Source organism: Ambystoma mexicanum, chromosome 1q (genome assembly GCF_040938575.1).
Source record: "Ambystoma mexicanum isolate Mex_15411 chromosome 1q, UKY_AmexF1_1, whole genome shotgun sequence".
Lineage (NCBI taxonomy): Eukaryota > Metazoa > Chordata > Amphibia > Caudata > Ambystomatidae > Ambystoma > Ambystoma mexicanum.
In genome coordinates this window covers 1,093,220,820-1,093,234,398 of record NC_090922.1, presented here as the reverse complement: position 1 = coordinate 1,093,234,398, position 13,579 = coordinate 1,093,220,820, and the positions used below count along the sequence as shown (strand labels likewise).

At 46.3% G+C, this 13,579-nt stretch overlaps 1 protein-coding gene across 1 annotated transcript in view; it reads right to left on the bottom strand.

Moving 5' to 3' along the window:
* Positions 1-13,579, bottom strand: part of LOC138541759 (bromodomain testis-specific protein-like) — a 2,079,689-nt gene that overhangs the window by 578,576 nt on the left and 1,487,534 nt on the right. The window contains exon 7 of the mRNA XM_069641783.1: positions 11,689-11,817. Within this exon, the coding sequence (XP_069497884.1) occupies positions 11,689-11,817 (129 nt within the window). The remainder of the gene's footprint in view (positions 1-11,688; positions 11,818-13,579) is intronic.

The following is a 13,579-nucleotide window of genomic DNA, read 5'->3' as shown; positions in this document are numbered from 1 at the left end:
GCTTGCCATGAACTTTCAGATGTCATTATCAAGTTTTGGATCGGAGGTAACAATCCTCTCACATATTTGTCAACAGTCTTTTTCCCGCATCACTACTTAAATCTTGGCCACTATAATCTGTAAACACTTCCTCAAATGTGTTGAAATAGTCTGTAGCCAACTAATCTTTGCCTTGTACACATGAAGTTAGTTTGTCCCATACAATTCTCTTCTATGGAACTATAACCTTCAATCTCTGTATTATCCGCGCTGGTAATGCTCCCATATTTGACAATGGTTTTTCGCCTGCCTTCCTATCCACATCCTCTTTTGCTAAATTCTCCCATGTCTCACCAAAACTTTCCTCATCTACTTTTCTTATTTGTTTCCATATGTCTGCTAGTAAAATTACTGGGAATATTAAGTCTATATCGTTCATAGTAAAAATGGACGATTTGAAATAGGACTCAATTTCATTATAGAATCCCGCCGGATTTTTCCTCAAATCAAGGATTGTTTGTTTTACATTATTCACCTCTTGTCTGAAGAAAGGGACATGTACATACTGTGCTGTATAGTGTGCTTCTGTCACCTGTGCTGGATGATCACCTGTTGCAGGAATTTCGACTTTCGGCACAAAAGTGGGTGGAACCTCCCTCATGGGAAATATGGCACTCGCTTTTCCTTCTCCCTCTCTCATATTTAGAACGATTGCCAAATCAAACGACAAGCCAGTTTCTCCTGGCTCTCGTGTAAATGCTCTTTAATACACTGCCATCAATTCAGGTGGGCAACTTTGCTTATCATATATATATTTGTCCTGTAAATATTCGACCATTACTTGCAATGCCTTCCCTTGCATCCCTAATGTATATTGATCAAATGTTTCATGCACTTCCATTGTAGGAATGCTAGCATCTGTAATCCATCTAAGCGCCTCATGTGCATATTTTTGTTTCTTCACTAGCATGCTTTGATGGCGGAAAAAAAATTGCTGTTGCACATATGGTACCGCCTCTTGCATAGAGAACATTTCAGAATACAATTCATCAAGTTTATTTTTAAACTCAAATAGCCTATCCACATGTTCCTTCATTTCTGAATCACTTTCTCTTATACGTGCAAAGGCATTCAAGTCCCGCAACTTCTGCGGCGGCACCATACCAATTAATTGCTTCCATCTCTCCATCAAATATTCCCCCATGCATTCCAACAATACCTGTTTTTCACTGAGCTTCCTATAATCGTACATCGATCCCAGCGTTGAGGCCTCATCATTCCCATCAATATATATTTCTGCCTGTTCTCTCAGGTCCTTCCTCTCTTTGCTGACCGCACTACGGGCTATTCTAGCACATGCGCTTTGTGCAGGCCCCAACTCCTCCCATCCTGTCTTCTCTGATTACCGTGGATTCAAGCTTGGTCGGCGGAGGGGGGAGTGAAATTATGGGCAAAGGCGGGGCGGGAGCAGATGGTACAACTGGAAGGTGGAGTGGTGGCTGCGGCTGTAATGGAGGCTGAACGACGCGGTGTGCTGGGGCAAAATTTGTGCAATGGGCACTGGTACAATTATGTCAGTCTTACTTTTGGGACGTTCTTGTCTTTTTTCATGTAAAATTTTATTTATTAATTTGTCCGATGCATGCAATTCTTGTTGGGGCTACATTTTATCTATTCCCATTTGGAGACTTCTATCCGCCTTTCTAATTTGCTCATCTCATTCTTTTTCTTCCTGATCTAGTGCTCTATCTTCCTTTGACTTGTGCTTACGCGCATGTTTCTCCCTGCTCCTCAAACAGAGCATAGCTTCCTTCCTCCAGTCTCTAATGACGTCAAATGTTGCAGGGTGTGCTTTCTTGCGCAATAATACTGATTCCAAATAATCTATACGCGCCATCCCATAACTCCAATTTTTAGGCCACTGTAAGTCTTCTTCGTGTCTGGTTTGCCTATGCCAAATTTCACAAAACATTATTGCCCCTATTCCATACTTCACATACATCTCATATGCTGGCGACCGCACGGGTGACGCAGCCTGGCCAATTTCCAAAGATGGTCTACCGCGTTGGAAAAATCCCACTAAACAGGAAGACAATTTCCCGGGCAGGTTTTAATCTTTTTCATACCTTACCCTGGGAATTTGATCTTGCAAGAGCAACACTCAAGCAATATTAGGTCTATTAGAATCGGGGCACGACTCACCTGATCAATCAAGTCGTCTCGAAGAGACGCAATTCGTCCGTATACTGATGCAACCAAGAATCGGTGTGTCTGCGTATCAGGCTCACTCTGCCTCGTTTCAGGACCCTCGCCTTCTCGCTGTCTGGCCGGACACATCGATCAGGGACCGGTTGTGTACAGATCTTCAAAGAACTCTCATCACTTTCATAGGGGCGCCCCGACACCTCTCAATCCCGGCTCGACGGTCTCGTCCTCGATTCGTTTTTTCAGCCTTCTTCAAATTACCACGTACACGATGGAGCAAGTGGGGGAGGGCACCTTACCTATAGAGTCGCCAGCAGCTTTGCTGGATTTGAAGGGTTTGTTTTGTTCTCGTGTGACTCTTTTTCCCACTCTTAGGCATATTTGCTATGTGTGTTCTAGGCTATTTTTTTGTGTTTAATGTCTATGGGGTTTTTCTCACCACCATAGGAACCATCTTTATCCACATGTGTTACACAGCACCCACCGTGCAGTGACACAGGGGTGTCGTAGCGACCCCCAAACAGACTCCATACCCTGGGACTGACTACTGTCTCCCAGGGCATGTAAAGTCCCCATTGACTTTACTAGTCAATCTTTATGAACAAAACCAGTACAACCCATCTTACTATGGCGGTAATGGCAAGGGTTAATAGTTTTTCCCTTATGTTCATTTTCGAGAGGGTAACGTACAGTCCCTCTCTTAAAAGTTTCTGGCTGGTGGCAGTGGTTACTACCAAAAATATTCGACCGCAAATATTTCCCTATGGGATTTTCCCATTGTTCGAGGCTACCAGATTTACTGACAGCCGCTAACATACCGCCGGTTTATTTTAATATTAACTTTACTCCGTTAGGTTTTATTTGCCAGAACTTTAATATAACTTCTTTCTCGTGTCTTTCTCTAAACTCCTAACCCAGGTCGGGGATCCTTTGTTCGTCTTTTTGGCGGGCTTCTGCCAAGAAGCCCTCCTTCGGCGCCACTGAGTCTGGGTTGGATCCATTGTGTGGGAGGGAGAGTAGGACCCCTGGACAGGGCTGCCTCAGCAACCCATGTCGCACTCTGCCCTGATAGGCTGGAGGGTCTCCCGCCAAGATGACCACTGTGTGAGTGACAGCTAGGCTGTATGAATGGGGATCTTTTTTCATAAAAGCAGGGTCCTGAGGACTGGAAGAGCAAGACGTCGTCACTGAAACTAAGAAGCCGAACAGGAGAGAAGCCAAAGACATCTGCAATGACTGAACCCCCGGTGAAGCCCTGTTGCAGCGTCTCACCACTTTTCTCCACACAACGAGACAAGATCTTCATCTGCAAGAGCCTTCTTCCCTTGAGCTGACGGGGCCAACCAGTTTGCCAATCGCCTTCCTGGACCTGCCCTGGTCGAATCGCCAGTACCCTGTACTCAGAGACCGGCTAGCCAGGCACCCGTCCACCCGGACCGCGATTTAAAGGAGCGTACCTTTTATTCGTTGGGCAGCACCGCGGCTGGTTTCATCCCTGGGTAGTGCAGTAACTCGAACCTTCCTCCACAACGAGAGCCTCTCTCTTCCTCTGCTGGATCCCCCAAACTGCAGGAACTACCGCCACCGCAGGAGTGTCATGATGCCTACCCCTGGGCATCCGGATCAAGTCCATCAGCCCCGGGAGCAGGCATCCAGATACTCATTAAAACCCCAACAGCCCCCGCTGGGGGCTGTTAGGATTCAGTCCTGGCGCCAGGCTCATCATAGAAATCAGTCCTGGCGCCATAGGTGCCAGGCTCATAGACTTTACTTACCTTATGCAGACCATGCTGCAAATGAGTCCAAGCCAACGTGAGGCCTGGATGGGACTATTTTATTACAGGGACTATTTTTTACTCTGGTGTGGTTCTGGGGAACTTCTTACCTGGGACTACTTTGCAAGCTATTTAAATCACGCCCGAACAGCAGCCCATGCTTTGCGTTATTCTGCATCCAGCAGCGTGACGCTCACCATGTCTGCAAGTCAGCATCCAGTCTTCTGCAACGCCCGCCTCGAATCCGGAGCTCCTAGACAAAAGGCAAAGAAAGGAGAAAAGGTTAGATCACAGACATTATTTGATTCCTTACCTGATTCCGGACCCAGCACATCTCCGAGCCTGGAAAGGACATTATTTCAGCATGCTTCGCCAGCAGCAGCGCCGCGTTATACTCACCAGTCCACCACATCTTTCGACTTGATGCTGCCTCCATCATTTTCTTCGTCAAAACCCAGCACCTGGGGGAAAACAAAAGGAATAAAAAGGTGAGCCGAGAAAACCAACAAGGACAATCTCTTTGCCACCATAGGCTTACCTCCTTTACCACCGGAGGTGGTATTCTTTAATTCGCCGCATCTTCCTATGCCGCACCTATGAAGAGAGAGAAAACAGCAAGTTAAACTCATGCAACTTTTACCGGACAGTGTTTGGTAATACAGGCTCTTACGTGAACGCCATCAGCTGCCTCCAGGCAATATTCTTTTGGACCCAGCTGCAACCTAACGAGGGAATGGAACAAGAGAACATCGGACATATTGAACTCTTTGAACTTTATAGACACTGGAGTCAATATTCCTCCGGAACTCCTGCAGTACCTTCAACCCAGTGAAGTAACTGGTATCTACGCGCCCCTGCATGATAATTAAGGTGTTGGCCAAGTGATTTATTTCACCCCTTTATGAATTTGTGAAAGGTGGAGCTGCTATATTTATTTATTCACTTATTTAATATAAACCTGCCCACATGGGTTCACAACGTCATCAGTGTGTGTAGTTTATTAACCAGTTTCCTTTTTAAGGGAGGAAAGGTAAAGTAATTTGTGAAAAAAGGGATCTGGGGTAGCCCTAATTCTCACCCCAGTGGAGGCACTTTGGTTCATTGGGCATTGTCTTGGTTTAGGTTTCTGTCCAATTATAACCCCAGATTCACAACTTGCGCATGTGCGCAGTAAGGTGTTTGTGCCCATTCTCAAGTTTACATACAGGTGGATGACCAGTCCACATATCCTGTAAGTAAGGCAAGTAAAACAGATTACATTTGTCAGGACATTTTATACATAAGACTATTGGGGAGATTACGCTCAGACAGTTCTTGCTTCTTTTGGTATCTTTCACATATGCTGGGTTTCCCACTGTGACGTAGGAATTCACTCCAAATGCACTCTTGAGATTCATGGGTTCTCATTTCGCTAGTGGGATGACTGAGATTGCTTTCAAGGAATACTTCGCTCCTGGTTTTCCAAGTGTGATGAGGGAGATCACTCCTGAGGAATCCTTGAAGCTATGTATCTCTACTGTGATGAGGGAGATCATCCCCGAGGAATACTTGACTCTTTGGGCTCCCTGGACCCCACCCACCTTCCCACAACTCCTGTTACCTTAATCTTTTCTGAGGAGCGATGTCCGTTCTTCCCGGGGTCTCAAAGCGATGTTGCGTGCGTTCAGCAAGCCTTCCTGCTTTCCTCCTCAGTCTGTGCGGCTCCGCGCAGCTGTTGGTGAGGCTGTCTTGGTGTGTTTTATGGACCACACTGTCCACCCTGGGGAAGCCCCATCACTGCTGGAGTCTTCCTGCTTCTTCAACGAGACGGGTATGTAAGAAACTGGAGGCATTTCTCCCAGGTTATTCCCGGGGATCCTTTGTTCAAGTGGCCAGAGGAGGGCCATCGCTTTTGTATCCCAACCCTGGGGCCGGACGAGCGAGGGAGGATCACCGGAGAAACCCCTTTTCCTGACAAAAATCCATATCTTTATCATTTTTGTGTCGAGCACCACAATTCCCATTATCCCATTCCCCTATTGAAATACACAAGGACTGGTATGAAGAAGAGGTAGATGGGAGTCATGAGGATTACCCATAGGAATCTATGGTCAATGGATTCCTATGTGCAGTCTCCATGGTGTCCCGATAATTAGGACCGGCAGAGTCAGGTAGGGAGAGACAACTACTCACACCTGACTCCAATCAACTCTAGCTGGAAGTATAAAAGCAGCAGCCAGAAACAGCATTTTGAGCAAGCTGGGGATGCTGGAAGGTGCTGCAGAGACCCTGGGAGACCTGGAGGAGAAGGAAACCACCCAGACACTGGACCAGAGGAGGCTGCAGTGTGGAGAGGGACCTGTACTTCCAGGAGGCAAAACCAGGTGCAGCTGAGGTGTCCTGGCGGTGCCACACCAGAGCTCTTCTCCTGGGCCAAGCAGACAAGCTCATGTCTCTGAGGGGCAGGCGGTGAGACCCTGACCTCAATAGACATCCCCATTGAAACTCCTTCACCTCCCAAAGCCATGGAATGCTGTTCTGGGGAGCAAAATACATCACTATGCATTCTAGGACTTGAACTCCAAAACTGGTTCGTTGCGAAAACGGAGAGGGGTCCGAGCCCGGCTGAGGGGGTTTGAGCCTGGCTGAGGAAGACCATTGTGTAAATCATTAAGGAAGGGTCTGAACCCGACAGAAGGATCACCCTAAGAACTTTTGGGGAGAAGTCAGGAACACAGAGAGGACCCGGAAAGCCAGAGTGCATAAAAAGAAGCTGAGAGACTGGAGAAGAACGTGAAGCCAAGATGCCGATTGAGAGCACGCGAGAGAGAGAGAGCGCGCGAGAGAGAGAGCGCGCGACAGAGAGAGCACGCGAGAGAGAGAGCGAGAGCGAGAGAGAGAGCGAGAGAGAGAGAGAGAGCGAGAGAGAGCAAGAGAGTTGTATCTCCAGGCAGCCGGTGAGTTGAAAGAACTTGTGCAAGGCTGAGCTGTGGTGAACAAAAGTTGCCAGCGGTGAGAGTGTAACTGATGAAAGATTGGTGAAACCGTGAGTGAGGTGATCCAGATAAAAGTTGGACATTGGGGAAGACCGAAAGAAAGCCCCCCCTTTTCTACATGATAGAGTGGTCCGGCACCACATGGGTGCCCAGTTGAAAGATCTCTGCCAGGAAGGTATACTGCTAATAGACATTTTGAGATTAGATAGAAAGATTGAAGTGGTCCTGCAAGGGTTTAAGAAAAATCCCTAGCACAATCGAAAGTCTTCGATCCCAAGAAATACCCCAAAAGAATGAAAGCTAGGATTGCGCCTGGTCGAGGGGAGCCTGCAACATGACAAACATAGTATTGTAGTTACTCAAGTTAAAGGACATTACGGTAAGTGAAAGGAAGATCTGAGCCTGAACCAGGGGGGTCCTACGGTGTGTTTGAAAGTGAAGTGAGTCCGAGCCTAGCTGATGGAGACCCCAGGGTGGATGATCCACCCAATATGTGCTACAAGCGAAAGGAAGAGAACCTTAAGTTGTTAGATCTTTTTGTTGAACAAGACTTTCTTAATCGTCATGCCTCCTAGTGCCCCGCCCCCCCTTGTCCCAGTTCTTGGATAATCCCTTCCACAGTTCTGTATGTTTCTTTGGCCCTTCTTCGTCTCAGCCCTATCTGGTTTTGCAGATGCAATAGTAGACAATTCTCAATAACATACAGTAGTAGCTTCAGGTTGGGAAAGAGAAGGCGTCAATAGCAAAAGGCCATGGTTTCTGGGAACACGGGTTTAGGGAGGTTGTTCACGGGACAGGAGTCCTTATCCCCATGAGGGGAGTCTATGCCCATGAAGTCCTCCCTCTTTTTACCACCCATAGGGGGACTATTGGGTAGCCGCCTCACCTCCCTAGTCGCATAGGGAAGGTCCCCCTCTGGGACTTACTGACGAGATCATGTGAATCACCACAACACAGATTGTGAGGTTTATGTTGGCATAAAAAGACTAGGCTGAAATAGTAAAATACCATAGGCCAACAAGGGTGACAGGGGATTAGTCCTCTCAGGATAGAGGTCCTATTTCTCTGCTTCACAGCTATGTTGGATTAAAAGATGGCTCAAAGAAGAAGCTCTCTCTAGTTGGTGGGCTGTGGTGCTGGCCGCATTATAAGCAATAAAACGGCAGGATGTCATTGCTCTCCCACAAGCAAAGATCCCAAAACTGATAATAAAACGCCCCATATTTGGGAGGGCACTCCAGGTCTGGCACCAAACTCTGAAACTAACATGAGTAGAAATAGGGAGTATTCCATTTTGGCTTTGCATACTTGCGTCAGCAAGGCTGCAATTCAGGAGGCGCATTGGGTTTATGAGCTGAACAATTTTAACCAACACACGGTTAGCAGATCCCTATATAGATTAAGCACCCAGACCCTTTCAAAAGGTTAGAGACATTCGTAGGTTCACAAACGAGAATGGCTAAACCATGGGGCAATGATCTTACTCCGAGGAGACGATCTTCGATAGTACTCACAAAAAAGAGAACCATCTGCCTGTGAAAATGAAAAGATACGAGACCCACATTTCTAGACCAAGCTCAGAAACGTCTATTTGTTATGCACCCCTGTTAGGCAGAATCCTATGTAGTTCCCTTAGGGAGCACTACAGCAGATTAAGACTACAGGTATATGCAATAAATTCCCTTTGGTATCAGTCTGCACCACAAAGATTTAGTTGGTAGCTGTGGCTGAGCAGTCAGACTTATCTCAAGAGGAAGATGAGCAGTATTCAGGGTTTACACATTAAGACTACAGTACTATCATACAAGGAAACACTGATCAAAGCTTTGCATTAAAAAATATATATATTTATTTTCAACACATAAATCACAGTTATCAAAGTAAGTTAAAACGGTCAAGGAAAGTATACACAACTCCCCATTTAAATTATAGACAAGTTTGAGCAAGAGTGAAAACTGAGCAAAATGCCACAGGATCAACCAAGCAAAAATCGCACTCTAGTAATTTCTCAAAAGGGAGGGAATGTACAAGTTATACAGATCCAACCTCTTAAACACACAAACAATACTTCCCAAGTGGATTGTGAACAAGTTAGACAAGGTAGCACTTTAGCAATAGTCATACATAGGTGAAAACCGAGCAAAATGGCACTTCAGCAATACTTAGGAGGGACGGAAGAGTGGTTATAAGAGTTTCTGGTGCACCAACACAGTTGAGGGTGAAAAGCAATCTAGTGAAGGCAGTTGCAACAGCTTTCGCCAAAGTCAATAGGCCTGTGCCAGAGTTAGTGGTACAGGGCAATGTGCCCAGGATCAAAACTGTTCTAGTAGCTGCAGTCAAGTCTTTGGTTTAACGATTCAAAAGGAGGGTGCAGAAGGTAAAAGATGTTAGTCGATCGGGGCGGCCAACCCAGGAGGTAGGTTAAGGATTTCAAACACCATTAGCAGTAGCCCTCGAAAACGGGATGCCTGGCGGAAAAATGTACCTGAAAAAGTGGAAGCGGCTCCTGCGGTGGCTCCTGGCAGTTCCTGCAGTTCATGTTGTCCAGCAGAGGAAGAGAGACTCTCGTTGTGGAGGAAGGTTCGCTCCTTTAAATCGCGGTCGTGGTGGACAGGTGCCTGGCTATCCGGTCTCCGAGTGCAGGGCACTGGCGATTCGACCAAGGCAGGTCCTGGAAGGCGATTGACGAACTGGTTTGCTCCACCAGCTCAAGGGAAGAAGACTCTTGCAGGTGAAGATCTTCTCGAGTCGGAGAAAAGTGGTGAGGATCTGCAGCAGGGCTTCACCGGTGGTTCAGTCGTTGCAGATGTCTTCAGCTTCTCTCCTCTTCAGGTTTCTTAGTTCCAGTGGCGACGTCTTATGCTCCAGTCCTCAGAGCCCCGCTTTTATGCAGAAAAACACCCATTTTTACAGCCTAGCTGTCGCTCTCACAGTGGGGTGGCTACCCTGGCGGGATAACACCCCCCAGCCTATCAGGCCAGAGTGTGATTTGGGTTGCCTAGGTAACCCTGTCCCGGGTGCCTATTCCCCCTCCTACACATCCTGTCTACCCCAGACTCTGTGGCGCCGAGAGGAGGGCTTCTGTGCAGAAACCCACCAAAAGGACAAACAAAGGATCCCGACCTGGGTTAGGATTTCAGAGAAAGACACGAGAAAGGAAGTTCTGGCAAAAAAACCCACCGGAGTAAAGTTCATAATAAAATAAACCAGCGGTATGTTAGAGGCTGTCAGTAAAAGTGGTAGCCTCGAACAATGGGAAAATCCCATAGGAAAATATTTGCAGTCGAATATTTACGGTAGTAACCACTGCCACCAGCCACAAACTTTGGAGAGAGGGACTGGACGGTACCCTCTCGAAAATGAACACCAGGGAAAAACTATTAACCCTTTCCAGTACTTCCATAGTAAGATGGGTTGTACTGGTTTTGTGCCTAACTATTGACTAGTAAAGTCAATGGGGACTTTACATGCCCTGGGAGACAGTAGTCAGTCCCAGGGTATGGAGTCTATGTTTCGGGGTCACTATGACACCCCTGTGTTACTGCACTGAGGGTGCTGTGTAACACACATGTAAAAAGATGATACCTATGGAGTGAGAAAAACTGTAGCCCATAAGTGCAAAAAATAGCCTGAAAGACACATCAAAATACAACTAAGAGTGGAAAAAGAGAGTCTCACTCTTAGGAGTAAACAAAAAAAACTGAAATCCAGCAAAGCTGCTGGGGGACTCTATAGGTAAGGGAAATTAGCCTTAGAGGAGAATTCTCCCTAACAACCCCAAATAATGCACAACTACCTGACTTCAGCTAAGTTCTGGTCTGAGGATTTGGGGGGCAGAGGGAGATCAATTAGGCAGTGAGGCTCTACACACTTATTTCGACCTGATAAAGGAAGTTTCTCAAATCCTTTAAAATAGAGAAATCCACTACAAATTAATTCAATGCCTGTATTTAACCTGGTTAGACTATACACAAAGCTGGCAAAAAGACCCAAACGCTGGAGAGAATCTGGACAAACACTGGTATGATGTGTCACATGGTTTGGTCCATCCCACTGATACAATCCTTATGGAGGGCTGTTCATTTTAAGTTTGCTGCAATCCCATGTTGTTCACGAAGGACAGAGACTTGGCATGATGCAATACCCAAAAAGACTTATCCACATCATGCTCTTCACAGCCATTAAATTATTATGACCATCTGGAAATGGAAAGGATCCTACAAAATAGGTGCAGGAAAAAATATCATTGCAAATGGGCCATCACGAGACGCACAGCTACAGAGAAAGGTACAGCTCTACAAGATCGGAGACAGACTCTGGGACTTTACGATTCAATCTGACGGCACCAGGTCTGACCCAACCCTGCTGTATAATTTGCTTACTGTAGCATTACCCCATCAATGATATCTTTATTTCCAATGTTGCCAACCCTTTTAGACCAGAGAGTATACTCCTAATAATGCATTTCCTTATCTTTGATACATGCTGATGTGATATGGGATGCCAATGTTACACTTTTCTCTATTTCGTCTTATGATGTTTTCATGTTATGGCTATTTGATGTTTTTAAAAAAATGTGATTTTGTTTTGAAGTTCATGAGCCAATAAATACTTTACAGGCATGAGTGGTTGCCTCCACTGAAGGTTACTGCACAGTGCTTCAGAAATCTGCAATAGTTACCAGCATAGCACAGATAAATCTGTTCAACTCAATTCTGCTAAAATAATAAAACCAGCAACTGATATCAACTCACCTGCAGCTTTCGGGCCATAAATACTATATCATGATCTGGTGAATTGTACTTGTAGCAATTCATGAACATCAACCGCACATCAGCAGCAAATTGTTGTGCATCTTGGTATGCTCGGTTCTCCATTTTTTCCTAGACAAAAGGAAAATTCCCATTCAGTGTTACCATCTTAAAATTAATTCTAAAATCAAGAAAAAAGTACTTAACTGTAACTCTAGTTCTACAGTGTTGGTAGCTTGCATAGATTGGCATGCACACAATAAATGCCCTATTTTTAGACTCCATCCCCATTGGCATTAGTACATCTATAACCAGGAAGTGAAACAGAGGGAGGCTTTCCACCTCATTTAAGTCCATATGACCCCTAACAATGAGGTGCTAATCTCCTACTCCAAAGGGCCAGCCTTACATTTTGTAATCGGTAGTCATAAAATAAACATCCAACCTGACTTGAAGGGGAGTGTTAGAAACCTGAAGGTGTCTCACCAGCTAGTCCCCGGGATCTGTCATCCAGGTTGCCAGGACACAGCCATCACATTTGGATCCAGTTCCTGGGGGTGGACCAGTGCGGGAGGATCACCTGGATGAGGGGTCTTCCGGGGAGTGGAAGTGCGACACCCGAGGGTGAGACGCAGTATCCCCTTCCTCAAACACCTTTTCCCCATTCTACCAGGTAGGATACCTAGGAACTAACCCCCCCTTTCCCAACACGAACACTTTCTCACAGACAGTTCACCGTGAGCGACAATGGACTAACACCAGAGATGCATACCAGACATGTCCCAACACCATAGTCAGGCAAGGTTAGGCAATTATGGATCATTACACACACCTGACGTCCATCACACATCCCCACACAGATAAAAGGCAGAGCACAAAAGCACACTCTGAGCGAGGCTAAACACACGAGGAAACAGCAGTTCCAAGATGGCCATTATATACAAGGAGGAGGACAGCGAGACCGGAGAGGGTTGCAAGGAGGGAAGCACCCTTGACCCATAAGGGAATAGTTTCTTACCTGTAACTCCATTTCTCCAGCATTGGTATCTTTCATGGATTCACATGCTTACAATATTCCCCTTCGTCAGACTGGGAACCCTCGGTACATTTATAAAGCCGTTTATCCCTAGGAAAACTTTGACACTTGTGTCCTACCCACGTCGTTCCTGAGGCTGTCCAGGCATGCCCCAATATGATGTGGCCGTATAAATGCCCCGCCCCCTCGGCTCCCTTCAGATTTTAACCCCTCCAAAGCAGCATGGGGGGAAATACAGTGTGTACATTGCATTGCATTCAGGGGAGGCCAGCGGGCGCATGTGAATCCATGAAAGATACCAATGCTGGAGAAATCGTATTTCTGATGCTTGTATCTGCTTAGATTCACATGCTGTGCATAGGCCGACATCTAGTGGAAGCTGCGGAGTATTACAGTTTGTTTTTCGAAACTCGAAAATGGGCGTCGACACAGGGCGTGCCAGTAATACTTTCCCTAGTGTGACGTCCACTGTACCCAAGATCCCTCACGCGACTAGGATCCTCAGATTGTATTTTTTCTGACATGAGGTAGCATGAGGAGTAGCGCGAGTACAGATAATCCAAGCAGATAGACAGAAAGGTAAGACTACAAGCAATCATGCGCCTTCTCTCGGAGGGGAGGAAGGGTGGGTCGCATGTGAATCTAAGCAGATACAAGCATCAGAAATACGATTACGGTGAGTAATGTATCCCTTCTGAGGCTTGTGGAATCTGCTTAGATCACATGCTGTGCATAGATTACCGAGCACTACCAGAAGAAGGAGGTGGGATGTGAGAAGGGTCATGAGCAAATAAGTGTCTTAGAACCGCTTGTCCCACTTGTGTATCTGCCTTGGAATGGGTGTCAATGCAGTAATGC